Source organism: Arachis duranensis, chromosome 5 (genome assembly GCF_000817695.3).
Source record: "Arachis duranensis cultivar V14167 chromosome 5, aradu.V14167.gnm2.J7QH, whole genome shotgun sequence".
NCBI lineage: Eukaryota > Viridiplantae > Streptophyta > Magnoliopsida > Fabales > Fabaceae > Arachis > Arachis duranensis.
Genome location: NC_029776.3, coordinates 80,721,847 through 80,735,661, shown reverse-complemented (window position 1 = coordinate 80,735,661; position 13,815 = coordinate 80,721,847). Strand labels below are relative to the sequence as shown.

Here is a 13,815-nt window from a genome sequence, read left to right as displayed (position 1 = left end):
GGGGCGTGTTCCTCTATTTGGGCCCTTCTTTGAGCTTTCCTGGTGACTTGGCCGAGCTCTTTAGAAAGAGGTCGGGTTGCCCTGACCTGAAGAGGTCGGTCGCTTTGTCTGTCGAACATCCCTGGTCGGACAGCTCGACCCAAGGTATAAACAGTGCCCCTGCTCGAGCTCGGTCTTTATCTGGAGATCGAGTTTGGGACTTCGAGCCTGCTCGGGTAAAGCCGAACTCGAGCATTTTGTCGCTTTATCTTTGTAGAGCTCCTTTCCGAATGCAGAACGTTTCTGCTTCTTTAAAAGCGCGCGCTTTTGCATTTAGCGCTCTAGCTTTGGAAACGTGTGAGGGTTTAACACCCTCATTAATGGGATTTTAATGCTCTGCTTTCTCTGGGTCTCTTTATTTTTAAACTTCGCATTTGAAAAACGGTTTCTCTTCTTCGTAACCTTCTTTCTCTCTTTTTTGTTTTTCTCTGTGATTTTCTCACTTCCTTTTGTGACGTTTTCTTGGCGATCGTGGGTGCTCTTCTTGCTTTTGACGACTACTCTTGGTCTCTTCGTCTTTGCTCTCCGCGCGCTTCTCCTTTTTCAGGTTGGTTCGTCTTCTCTTTTTGCTTGCATTGTTCTACTTCCTGGTGCAGTAGGATTTTTGTTTGAGTGTATATTTGGAAAAGTTTAAACCTTTTCGCTTTTTTGTATTTTGTTGCTGCGTTTTCTGGCTTTTTCTTCTCTGATGTTCCCTTGGCAGTTTAAAGCTTCCTAAGGCTTTTGTATGTTGTTGTCTGATTCATTTGATTTTTGAAAACTATTGCGCCTTTATTTGTTTTTCCGTTTGGTCGTTTGGCATGTTCTTGCTGTTGGGTGGACTGAAGTTGTAATAGCGCTTATTTTGATGACTTTATTTGCTTTTGTTGGGATGTGAAAAGATGTAGGCTTGTAGGCTTCCCTGAATCTTCTTTCTGCCTCCAAAGGATGCCCCTGGAACCTTTTGGATTGGGTCCTGGGGTTTCCTTTTCTTGCTTTTCCTGGTTTCTCTGACACCTGTATGCTTTAATTTTGTGAGTTGCCTCCGTTTGTGCCCGAGTTGTTCAATTAGTGTCCGAGGTGTTTTTTATGAGTAATCCAATCTCCTTTTCTTCTTGTAAGACTAGTTAACCATGTCTTCTCGCAAAAATATTGTCGAGGCGTCCTCTAAAGTTCCCGAGGGAATGTCTGACTCGTTGGACTCCCTTGTGCTGCTATGTGTATCTCTGGCTAATTCGGAGTTCTGTGCGGCACTTAGAAAACACCATCGGATATGTAGTAGTGAGAATCAAGAATGCAACTATGAGTTGATGGCACCTGACTCTGATGACTGGGTCTGCTTTCCTACTTTGACCCAGGGGGAGCATCCTTTCTTCTATGCATATGATTTCTTTTTTAGCCAGATGGATATTACTCTTCCTTTTTCTTCCTTTGAGACCGACTTGTTGTGGTCTTGTAACGTGGCCCCATCTCAGCTTCACCCGAATTCTTTGGGTTTTATTAATATTTTTCAGATGGTTTGTCATGAATTCGGCATTAAGCCCTCTTTGACTCTTTTTCTGTATTTGTTTGTGTTGACCAAACCTGGGACTACCAAAAAGAAAGCTTATTGGATTTCTTTTAGGTCGGCCCAGGGGCATAAAGTCTTCTCCATGTATGATCAGTCTTTCCGCGATTTTAAGAATTACTTATTCAAGATCTGAGCTGTTGAAGGAGCTCGCCCTTTCTTCCTGGATGAGAATGACGAGCCTCGTTTTCCTTTAGAGTCGCAGAGAAATGTAGTTGTGTCTAGGTATACCTGGGAGATGCTAGATGAGGTCGAGCAGGCCTTTGTTGCTGCTTTGGAGGATATTTGGGGGGGAACCTCCTCATCTTGAGACCAAGAAATTTCTGGGGGATCCGTCCTTGATTCGTGCTGTGCTGGGTATTTTATAGACTGTGTTCTCCTGTCTTTGTTTTCTTGCTTTCTTTTCTGGGTATTCATAAGTCGTTTGTATTTTTCTTTATTTTTCAGAGATGTCGAAGAATAATGACTCACTGAAGGCCTTTAAGAAGGCAAGGAAAGCTACCGCGGTTCAGAACGTTCCAGCCAAGGTGGTCGGGAAAGGGTCCTCCCAGGCTTTGTCAAAACCGTCTGTCCTGAGCTCTCCTGGGCCGAGGAGGATGATCCCGACCCCTCGGGTTCGTTTGGTTGATCTGCCTCAAACTTCAGATGGTACCTCTACTCCTTCAATCGCTCCTCTTCCAAAAAGACCTCGGACTATCGAGCCGTTTAATCTTGGTGCTCCCGACTTTGATGCAGTTGGATTTGTGGATCAACAGATTGCTCCCTATGGTGTCATGCCTACTGACGATGTATCCATTCTTCGTCATTTGGATTATATTACCCGGAGCGGTATTACGCTGGCACACATGGGAGCGGCTCTATACCGAACTACTCAAGATCTCCCTATTCATGCTACCAAGGCTTTTATGGAGGAGGCGAAGTCAGAGTTTGACCGAATCAAGGGTTTGAAGGAGGAGCTCGAGGTGAAGGTGTCCGAGCTGGAAAAGGAGCTGAAGGGGGAGAAGGCCCAGTCTGTTGGTCTGGCGGCTGCTGCGCAACTGGCCAAGGATACGGCACTAAAACATAAGGATAGCTATGTTACCACTTATAAGGAGCTGATGGGTCTTAGGGAGGAGTTAGAGTCTGCCCGAGCTGATTATGCTGAGCTCCAAGGTCATCTTGTAGGCAGTGTAACTGCTGCTTATGAGAATCTGAGGGAGCAGGTTCAGGTTATTGCCCCGGGGGCTGATCTTGCGCTATTCAGCTTGGACAATGTTGTGAAGGATGGTAAGATTGTCCCCGATGACCCCAATGATGATGATGATGTCGTCCCTCCTCCGTTACTTCTGCCAAAGCCTCTATTGCCCCGCCTTCCTCAACCTCAACAGTTGAAGCTATTCGGCCGGAATTTGATCCAGATGTCCAAATTTTGAACCGAGATGACGGGACAGTAGACGCGGTTCCCCTTCAGACTCGCCCTCTTTCTCCCCAAGATGCTGCTACTGGGAAGCCTTTGGATCCTCTATGATTTCTCTGTCATGTTTGTGTATAGCCCGTTTTGTGGGCTTTTGAACTCTTTATCTTTGTAACTGGCGTTTTGGTGACTGTTTGATACTTCCTTTGGTTGCTCGTTTAGCAACTTTATTTTGAAAAACAAAGTAGTTCTCGAGCTTCTGGGGCTGGTCTTTGATGGCCTCTGGAGTTTATTATCATAACTTAGTAGCTTTTATATCATGTCTGCTTGCACTCATCTTGGTACCTTAGTAGGCTGGGATTTTGTCCGACATGATCATCTTAATTATTTGGTTTGGTTTTGTTTGTAATCCTCCTTTTTGGACCTCGTTTAGATCTCTTTTGGGGATTTCGTTGGTAATTTCTGTGTCCTGGGCCTGACTTCATCATGTCGGATCCTGTCAAGTTTGCTTGGTAATCCTCTTTCTTGGACTTTGTTCAGGTCTCTTTTGGGGGATTACCTTTGTAGCTTTACGTCTTTCTGGGCCGACTTCATTAGGTCGGGCCCTGTCGAGTTTTCTTGGTAATCCTCCTTCCTGGACTTTGTTCAGGTCTCTTTTAGGGATTACCTTTCGTAGCTTTATCTTTCTGGGCCGACTTTGTCACGTCGGGCCCTGTCGAGTTACTTGATGATCTTCTTTTTTGGACCTCATTTTAGGTCTCTTTCAGGGATTATCTTTTGTAACTTTTTCTTTCCGGACCGACTTTGTCACGTCTGACCTGTCAAGTTACTTGATAATCCTCTTTTTTAGACCTCGTTTTAGGTCTCTTTCAGGGATTATCTTTTGTAACTTTTTCTTTCCGGGCCAACTTTGTCACGTCGGTCCCTGTCGAGTTACGTGATAATCCTCTTTCTTGGACCTTGTTCAGGTCTCTTTCAAGGATTATTTTTTGTAACTTTTTTGTAGGAGTCCGACTTCCTCATGTCGGGCACTTCGAAGTTATAGTAATCCTCTTTTATAGGGTTGGCCAGACCTCTTTTTAGGGCTTTACTTATAACTTGGGTTGTTGTGGCTGGTCCGAATTTTTGTGCCGGCCAGTCTTTAAGTTATTTTATAGCAATCCATTTTATTAAGTCCTCGTCAGGTCCTTTCTATGGATCACTTTCTATAACTTCTTGCATTATTCTGTTTTCATCTTTGCCGATTTTGTAGAATTTGGGTTTTTAGCCCTCGTTTTTATCGTGATCGCACAGTGAATTCGTTTTTCACTTTTTGTTGATCTGTAGCTTTATAATTGGGTGATGAATATTTTCAGAATAATACGACTTGAGCGTTTATAGAGAATCTGAACAAATTTTATTAAAGGAAAATGCAAATATACATGAGGAGTTAATTTCCTAAGTCGGGTGATTTGTAGGTCTTGGGGGATGCTTCGTTAAAAAACCTTTTTCAGGAAAAATAGTGCGCCTTGTCCAAGATCTTTCATCACCCCTAGCTATAAGTTCCTTCTTAGGTCGCAGGCGTGCCATGATCTAGGAAGCTCTCGTCCGTCGAGTTCGGAAAGTTTGTAGTAGCCCTTTCCCAATATTTCTATGACTCGGAAGGGTCCTTTCTAGTTTGCTGCCAGCTTTCCTTCTCCAGGTCGAGTTGTTCCTATATCGTTTCGGATTAGGATAAGGTTGTTTTCAACAAAGGCCCGCTGTATTACTTTTCGATTGTATCTGGAGGCCATTCGTCTTTTCAGCGCCTCTTCCCTTATCCGAGCTTTCTCTCGGATTTCTGGAAGTAAGTCGAGCTCTTCCTTTTGAAGTTGGGAATTGATTTTTTCACTATAATGGATTACTCTGGGTGATCCTTCTTTGATCTCCACTGGAATCATTGCCTCCATTCCGTAAGCTAATCAGAAGGGTGACTTCTTTGTCGTGGAATGTGGAGTCGTTCGGTACGCCCATAGGACTTGTGGGAGCTCCTCAGCCTAGGCTCCCTTTGCATCCTGTAATCTCCATTTTATCCCTACCAATATAACTTTGTTAGCAGCTTCGGCTTGTCCATTGGCTTGGGAGTGCTCAACAGAGGTGAATTGTTATTTTATATTCAGGTCGGCCGCTAGTTTTCTGAAGCCTGCGTCTGTGAACTGGGTACCATTGTCTGTAATGATGGAGTATGGAACTCCGAACCTTGTGACGATATTTCTATACAGGAATTTCCGACTTCTTTGAGCTGTGGCATTGGCTAGTGGTTCTGCCTCGATCCATTTTGTGAAGTAGTCTATTCCTACTATGAGGAATTTGACTTGTCCTGATCCTTGAGAAAAAGGTCCGAGGAGATCGAGTCCCCATTTTGCGAATGGCCAAGGTGAGGTTACGCTGATGAGTTCCTCTGGCAGAGCGGTGTGGAAGTTGGCATGCTTTTGACATGGTGAACATGTCCTTACAAATTCTGTGGCTTCTTTTTGTAGGGTTGGCTAATAGAATCCTACCCGTAGTACTTTTTTGGCGAGTGCTTGCGCTCCGAGGTGATTGCCACAAATGCCACTGTGTACTTCTTCTAAGATATCCTTAGTGTTGAAAGTCGGCACTCATTTTAGTAATGGTGTTGAAATCCCTCTTTTGTATAAAGTATTATCTATGATGGTATAGTATTGTGCTTCCCGTTTTAACCTCTTTGCCTCTTTCTCATCTGTAGGAAGGGCCTCTCTTGTGAGGTAATTAATTATGGGGGTCATCCATCCCTTATCGCGACCTGTTATGGCTAGGACCTTTTCTTCTTCTAAGATTGATGGCTTCTGTAGAATTCCTTGGATAAGGCTTCTATTGTTGCCTCCTGGTTTGGTGCTGGCTAGTTTTGAGAGTGCATCGGCCCGGGCATTCTGTTCTTGGGGTATGTGTCGAATCTCATACTCTCTGAGTTGTCCGAGCTGTTCCCTGGTTTTGTCCATGTACTTTTTCATAGTGGGATCTTTGGCTTGGTAGCTGCCTGTTATTTGTGAAGTGACTACATGTGAGTCACTGAAGATGATAAGTTTTTGAGCTCCAACCTCCCTAGCCAGCTTCAAACCAGCTAGTAGTGCCTCATATTCCGCTTGATTGTTTGAGGCAGGGAACCCAAATTTGAGGGAGAGTTCGATCTGGGTCCCCTGGTCGCTTTCGATTATTATGCCTGCGCCACTTCCCTTTTTATTTGAGGAGCTGTCCACGTATAGATTCCATTCTGTGGGGATTTTCGGTGTGTCCCTAAATTCCGCAATAAAGTCGGTCAGATATTGAGATTTGATGGCCGTCCGAGCTTCATATTGAAGGTCAAATTTGGACAACTCGACTACCCATTGCAAGATTCTGCCTGCTAAGTCTGTTTTCTGTAAGATTCCTTTTATGGGCTGGTTGGTCCGAATTTTAATGGTGTGAGACTGGAAATATGGGCGAAGTCATCGAGATGTTATTATGAGAGCGTAAGCGAACTTTTCTATTTTTTGGTAGTTCTGCTCGGACCCTTGTAACGCTTTGCTGATAAAGTATATGGGTTGTTGCCCAATGTTGTCTTCTCGGACCAGTGTTGAGGCTATTGTCCGATTTCCCACTACGAGGTACAAGATGAGTGGTTCTCCTTCCCGTGGCCGACTTAATATAGGTGGCTGTTCTAGAAATTTTTTGAAGTCTTGGAAGGCTTGCTCACATTCAACTGTCCATTCAAACTCCTTTCCCTTCCTTAGAGTGGCGTAGAAGGGGAGAGATCTTATTGCGGATCCTGCCAGAAATTTGGACAAGGCTGCGAACCGCCCATTGAGTTGTTGTACCTCTTTGATACAAGTCGGGCTTTTCATGTCGAGTATGGCCCTGCACTTGTCCGGGTTTACCTTGATTCCTCTATGTGTGATCATAAAACCCAAGAATTTACCAGCTTCTACTGTGAAGGTACATTTTGTGGGATTGAATCGCATGCCGTGTCGTCTTATGGTGTTGAATACTTGTGTCAGGTCGGATAATAACATCTCTTCATTTTGTGTCTTCACTAGCATGTCGTCTACATTGACCTCCATGATATTTTCGATGTGATCCGAAAAAACTTTGTTCATTAATCTTTGGTAAGTGGCTCCCGCGTTTTTGAGACCGAAGGGCATAACAATGTAGCATTAATTTGCCTTTGGGGTTAAGAAAGAGGTTTTTTCTTGGTCGGGTGGGTACATTGGGATTTGGTTATATCCCGAGTATGCGTCCATAACGGAGAGGTATTTGTATCCGGAGGAGGCATCTACCAGTGCGTCGATGTTTGGGAGCGGATAAGGATCTTTCGGGCAAGCTTTGTTGAGATCGGTATAGTCGGTGCACATTCTCCACTTCCCATTTGACTTTTTTACCAAAACGACATTAGCAAGCCATAGCGGATATTTGACTTCTTTTATGAAGCCTGCCTCCAGTAGAGCTCGTACATGTTCTTCCACTGCTTGAGAACGTTCTGGTCCTAGTTTTCTGCGCCTTTGTTGTACCGGCCGAGATCCTGGGTAGACTGCTAGCTTGTGGCACATTAGTTTGGGATCTATGCCTGGCATGTCTGCGGCTTTCCACGCAAAGAGGTCGGCATTGTCGCATAGGAACTGTATGAGTGATTCTTTTATGTCCCCTTTTAGGAGTGTGCCGATGTTGGTTGTTTGGTCCAGGGTGTTCCCGATCTGAATTTTCTCTATTTCTCCTTCAGATTGTGGGCGGAGCTCCTCCCGCCTCCGAACTCCACCGAGCTCGATTGTGTGGAATTATTCTCCTCTGCCTCTGAGGTTTAGACTTTCGTTGTAACAGCGGCGTGCCATCTTCTGATCTGCCTTTTCTGTGGCTATTCCTTCTGCGGTTGGGAACTTCATGCATAGATGCGGAGTCGAGACTATTGCGCCGAGTTGATTTAACGTTGCCCGACCTATTAGAGCATTGTAAGCTGAGCTTACGTCAACGACGATGTAATCTATTTTGAGTGTTCTTGACTGACTTCCCTTTCCAAAAGTTGTATGGAGCGGGATGTATCCCATTGGTTGAACCGGGGTATCTCCTAACCCGAATAAGCTGTCTGGATATGCTCTGAGTTCTTTTTCTTCCAAGCCGAGTTTGTCGAAGGCGGTTTTGAATAAGATATCGGCAGAGCTCCCCTGGTCTATCAATGTGCGGTGAAGATTTGCGTTTGCCAATATAATAGTGATGACCATGGGATCGTCATGCCCTGACGTGACGCCGGATGCGTCTTCCTTGGTAAAAGTGATCGCCGGGATGTCAGGTGTTTCCTTCTTTTCTGCGACGTGGTATACGTCTTTGAGATGTCTTTTGCAGGATGATTTGGAGATTCCTCCCCCGGCGAATCCACCGTGTATCATGTGGACATGTCTTTCTGGCTTCCGGGATGATCGCGCGGTTGGTCCGACGTCTTCTGCTCTTCTTCTTTTCCTTTGTTCATCATCACGGGTGGCCAGGTATCGATCTAGCTTTCCTTCTCGTACGAGCTTTTCTATGACGTTTTTTAAGTCAAAACACTCATTGGTGGAGTGCCCGCGAATCCGATGGTATTCACAATATTCAGCCCGATTTCCTCCTCCTTTTTTGCCTTTGAGTGGTCGAGCTGGTGGTATTTCTTCTGTGTTGCAAACCTCTCTGTAGACATCCACAAGAGACACCCAAAGAGGTGTGTAATTGTGGTATTTTTTATTTTCTCTCCATGGCAATCTTCTTTCTTTTTGGAATCTTTGTCTTTATCCCGAAAGGTGAACCCGGTCTTTGAGGTCTCTCCTAATCGGGAGTTTTCTTCCATGTTGATGTACTTTTTCGCTCGTTCTTGCACCTTGTTTAGAGACGTGGGGCACTTCTTTGATATAGATTAACTAAAAGGCCCTTCTCGCAGGCCATTAATGAGACCCATGATGGCAGCTTCTGTTGGAAGGTTTTGTATATCCATGCATGTTTTATTGAATCTCTCCATGTAGTTACGCAGGGTTTCCCGCTCTCCTTGTCTGATTCCTAGTAAGCTCGGAGCATGTTTAGCTTTGTCCTTTTGGATGGAGAATCTGGCCAGGAATCTTTTAGCCATGTCGTCGAAACTTGAGATGGACCTAGGAGGGAGATTGTCGAACCATCTAATTGCTGTTTTTGTTAAAGTAGTTAGAAAGGCTTTGCAACGAACTGCATCTGAGGCATCGGTGAGGTACATTCTGCTTCTGAAGTTGCTGAGATGATGGCTGGGATCTGTAGTGCCGTCGTATAAGGTCACGTCTGGGAGTTTAAAGTCCTTTGGGATTTTTGTCTTCATGATTTCTTTGGTGAATGGGTCTTGCTCCTTTCGTGCGTTATCTTCGGGAATGGATCGGCTGGCTTTCGTCTTGACATCAGCTTCAAGTTTTAGGAGTTTGGTTTCCAGTTTTTGGCGTCGCCTTATTTCTCTTTGTAGATCCTTCTCGACCTCTCGTTGACTTAGAGCGTCTTCCTCAAGTTGTTTTAACCGATCTTGAAATGTCTCCAGGGATCCCTCGTTTAGGGAGTTCTTATTGTTGATTTGGGGAGTATCTTTTGGTGTAGTGTCCGCGTTTTTGTGTGGCGTTCTATCCTCTAGATTCGAGTCGTGGTTGTTGTCATGGTCGTCCGCCATGGTGCTAGGATGACTTCCAGGTTCCCCGACAACGGCGCCAATGTTCCATGGGTTACCTGAAACTATAGGTCGATCTCGGATGAGATCTTCTGTGCTGGTCGGGGCTGTTGTGTCCGACTTGATGATGGTGCTGATCCTTCGTCCCTAAAGGGTGGGGGGTACCTGCAAGGGACTCCGATGCTTAAGTTAGCAAGGGTATTAAGTAGGTATTGAGTAGAATCAGAGTATGAGTTATACCTGGGTGCTCCAGTGTATTTATAATGGCGTAGGGTAACCTTCTTAGATAAGATAAGTTAGTTATCTTATCTTATCTTTATCTTATCTTCAAGTGAGGTCATCTTTATCTTCAATGGAACCGCCCTTCTCTCTGTAGGCTTGGGCTGCCTTAGGATTTGGGGCGTGTTCCTCTATTTGGGCCCTTCTTTGGGCTTTCCTGGTGACTTGGCCGAGCTCTTTAGAAAGAGGTCGGGTTGCCCTGACCTGAAGAGGTCGGTCGCTTTGTCTGTTGAACATTCCGAGTCGGACAGCTCGACCTAGGGTATGAACATATCCCCAATCCTGAACTTGACTTGGTCACCTACCAAGCTTTCAACTGCTAAGTGCTAACCCAACTTGTAAGGGGATTCCCACAGAATCATGATACACAACACAGATGTACAAAGGACCTCTAAGACATCTATGGCTTTTTCTTTAATTTTGCGTCTTCTGCTTTTTTTTTCTCATTGGCTTTTTCTTACAAACTCACACTGTTTGCCTTTTTCACCATGAGATTCAAGACAGACAAAACTAAAGAAAATATAAAATGAAACACATTGAAGGAGAAGAACTTCTGTTAGCTTTGGGTAGCTACGAGAACTCTGTTCTTTACTCTCTTTCTTCTTGTCTCAAGCCTTGGCCGTTTACCCTTATTATAGAAGGGGAAGCTTCCAAAGTTGAAACCGGTCCAACCAAGCCAACTTCTTCTTCTTCAATATCAAAACTAGTTCGGACAGAGAGAAGAGAGGAAACTGAACGCAAAAACCAACATGCAATTACCTCTCTCTCATCCCTTCTCATCAAGCTTCATCGATCTGAGCTTTCCATCTTGACTTGGTCCTCAAGAAGGATTTCTGACCCTTGATGAACACTTGATCCTTGACAGCTCCATCTGCTCCACCTCTACTTCTTCCTCTACGTAGTTACAGTAGCTACCTTCTGTGATGGATAAAAAAAAAGTAGAGACAAGCTTCACCTAAGGGATCTTCTTCTATGACCGAATTAGATCTTCTACCATTTCTAGGCATGGTGATTTTGAGGCTTCTTCACCACATCTTACCATTAGTGGTAAAGATCTCAGCCATGCCATACTGTAGATCTTCCTTTTGTCATCATCACCTTAGCCGCTTGCTTGTGCATAGCTTCACTGCTACTGTACTTCTTCTCTGATAGCTTACTTCTTCTTCTTTCCTATGACATGACCGAAAACTAGAGAAAGAAGAGAGAAAGGAGTGAAAAGCTTTCAATGGATTTGATGAATCAAATTAAAATGAGTTAAATCCCCACTCCCCATGCTTAATAACGTGTGAGAACAATAAAAACCATCAAATCACTTGGACTTTCTCTTTCATGTTACCGAGGCAATTAAAGCTACTTCATAAAATTTGAATTCTATCAAAGAGGAGAATGGATATCCGAACCCAATCAAGCACTACCCCTTTCCTTCTTTCTTTTCAATTCGGACCAAACTTTGTTGGGTTTGCAACAAACATTAAATATGGGCTTGCACAACAATATCCTAGCCCAAACAACATAATAATTCAGCCACACATCACATAGCAATTTTTTGCCCAAAACTAAATATTAACATCATATTGGGCTTGTTTAATTTTCAGCCCAGCCACAAAATCTTCACAATAACAAAATTATTAATTAACTAATGTGAATTAAAATTCAATTTAATAATTTTGACATTAATTATTTTTAACAATGTTTGATCATCATCAAAATAATTTTGGAGTTTTTCAAATTCATCACTTCCACATAGGGTACATGTGTATGAGATATGTTTGGACTTGTAGATCAAATTCCAATCCATTTAGAGAAATATAATCTTCCATCTCTTGTGCTACGCTGATTGATGATCCGAATGGGCATATCTTGCAATCATTGATGTCCATGAGAAAATGCTTTTTTTATAATCAAATCAAATATCCTTCTAGCAGAGGCAAGGTCACTGACTTTTGCATATATAGTTATTAGCAAAATTTCAATAGACTCCTCTTTATGGCATCCACATTTGAGTACAAAAATAACCTGAGAATACACAAGTCCAAGTTTGAATAATGAACAATTATCCGATTTGTTTTCATTATTACTTCAGATATCCAAAATTGATTCCTGTGATATAATTTATTTTTTTAACACCAAGAGTCCTATCGTATTTTTTAAAATATGAAACATAATTGACCATTTCAAAATATTAAAATGAAATATAAATTGACTTATCAAATCAATTTCAACTACCAACATGAATATTAAAATTAGTTTTTATCTTAGAAAGTGTACATACTCTTTCCATACCCCATTTAAGTACATCTTACATTTAAATTTATATATTTACTAATCAATTAATTTATTTTGTGAAAGAGACGAGGCTTTCCTTGTAAATCCATGTACCAAACATTCTTGTTTTGATATTAATATTGTGAATTACTTTTCCCGTGATGACATCAAAAGAAGCCAATTCATTGCTATCGTCTCCGATATAAAATATTACATCACATTTGTTGCCCATTCTCATTGGACAAGGAAATTCTAATGGAAAGGGTCCAAGTGTGAAAAGCTTCACCCAAGATTCCTTCACACCAACTTCACCCAAAAGGGATATTTCAATGCGATTATTTTGAGCAAAAGAGGAAATCAGAGCAACAGACTCGTTGAGCACTACCAAAGTTCTGATAAGGCTATCATCATTTTCTTGCAGCCAAACAATTGATGTGGTTCGAAATATTTCAGTGCTGAGGTTAAATGACACAAGTACTTGTTCTTCGAGTCCATTCGTGGCAAACTCGCTACCCCACCAGTGGCATACTCCATTCAAGTACGCTGTAGAAGCTTTGTCTACATCTTCTTTCTTAGTCATTTCAAGATCAAGTTTCTTCCAACAATTACTTTTTAGACTATAAATTTGCCAAATTGTTAGAACAGGCTCTTCTAATAACATTGGATCATAATTATAATATACACATTGAATCACTTTATAATCATCATTCACATTATCATAACCAAATCCATGAACACTTACATGCCGATCATAACCGGGCTCATCATCAGTAATACCCGGAGGAATACTTTTATGCTCGTCGGTTTTGGGATTCCAAAGTCCTATTATTACATCAGGACAAGGTTGTGTATAGTGACATATAATGCCATTAACACATTCTAGAACCTGGCCGGGACCATAACTCTCAAACAGAGTTGGCAAAACTAATGTAACCATGTTTTCATATCTCTTTCCAGAAAGCAAATGCACATTATTTTCACTATCGATGTTTTTACCCCTTTGGTAAAATAATCTCCATAGAAGGAGAGACGATGAGTGGGCAGTTTTAAATTTTAAATTCTCGTAGTACATGCTCTTAAAATCAGGATTCTCAAGTAAATTTAGCCAAGACTTTCGCACGCAACTAAATCCTTTTAACGGGTAATTTTGCTAGAATTTCCAATACAAGATCATTAAAAATTTGATCGTTATGGTTTGCCATTTGCATTGAAAAAAGAAGGATGGAAACAAATAGAGATTAGGGTCTTGTGTTTGTGCTGTACCTTTTAAAATGTAACGAAAAATAAATTAGATTCCAACATAAAGTTTAGAAAAATTTTAATGGTGTTACGTTTTTTTAGCTCTATTTGTTTCTCTCCTAATATATAGGACTAAACATCAAACCAATCAAATTGATTGATTGGGAATATATATAGCAAATCTAAATAGAAGAAGAAAAAAAAGGAAGCCGATATAAATTGTAAATTGTAAGTACTTAAATTGCATTTACAATCACAAACATAAATGTATAATTATTATTTATTAGGCGTAGTTTATTCTTAACAATACTAGATTCTACTGGTTTAAAAAAAAATAAGCATTCTAGACTGAAAATAACTACTTATCATTATTTGTTCTACTTTGTTGGAAAAAAAATTAAA

The 13,815-nt window shown here is 42.1% G+C and overlaps 1 protein-coding gene across 1 annotated transcript; it reads right to left on the bottom strand.

Annotated features, from left to right (window-relative positions):
• Positions 1 to 12,244: 12,244 nt before the first annotated feature.
• Positions 12,245 to 13,111, bottom strand: LOC107489635 (F-box/kelch-repeat protein At3g06240-like). The gene has a single exon (XM_016110390.3). It carries the CDS (start codon positions 13,109 to 13,111, stop codon positions 12,245 to 12,247), a length of 867 nt encoding a protein of 288 aa, XP_015965876.3.
• Positions 13,112 to 13,815: the final 704 nt, after the last annotated feature.

What these genes read in the sequence shown, in the direction of transcription:
- LOC107489635 (XM_016110390.3), bottom strand. Translation starts at nt 13,111, where the DNA reads ATGGTTACATTAGTTTTGCCAACTCTGTTTGAGAGTTATGGTCCCGGC.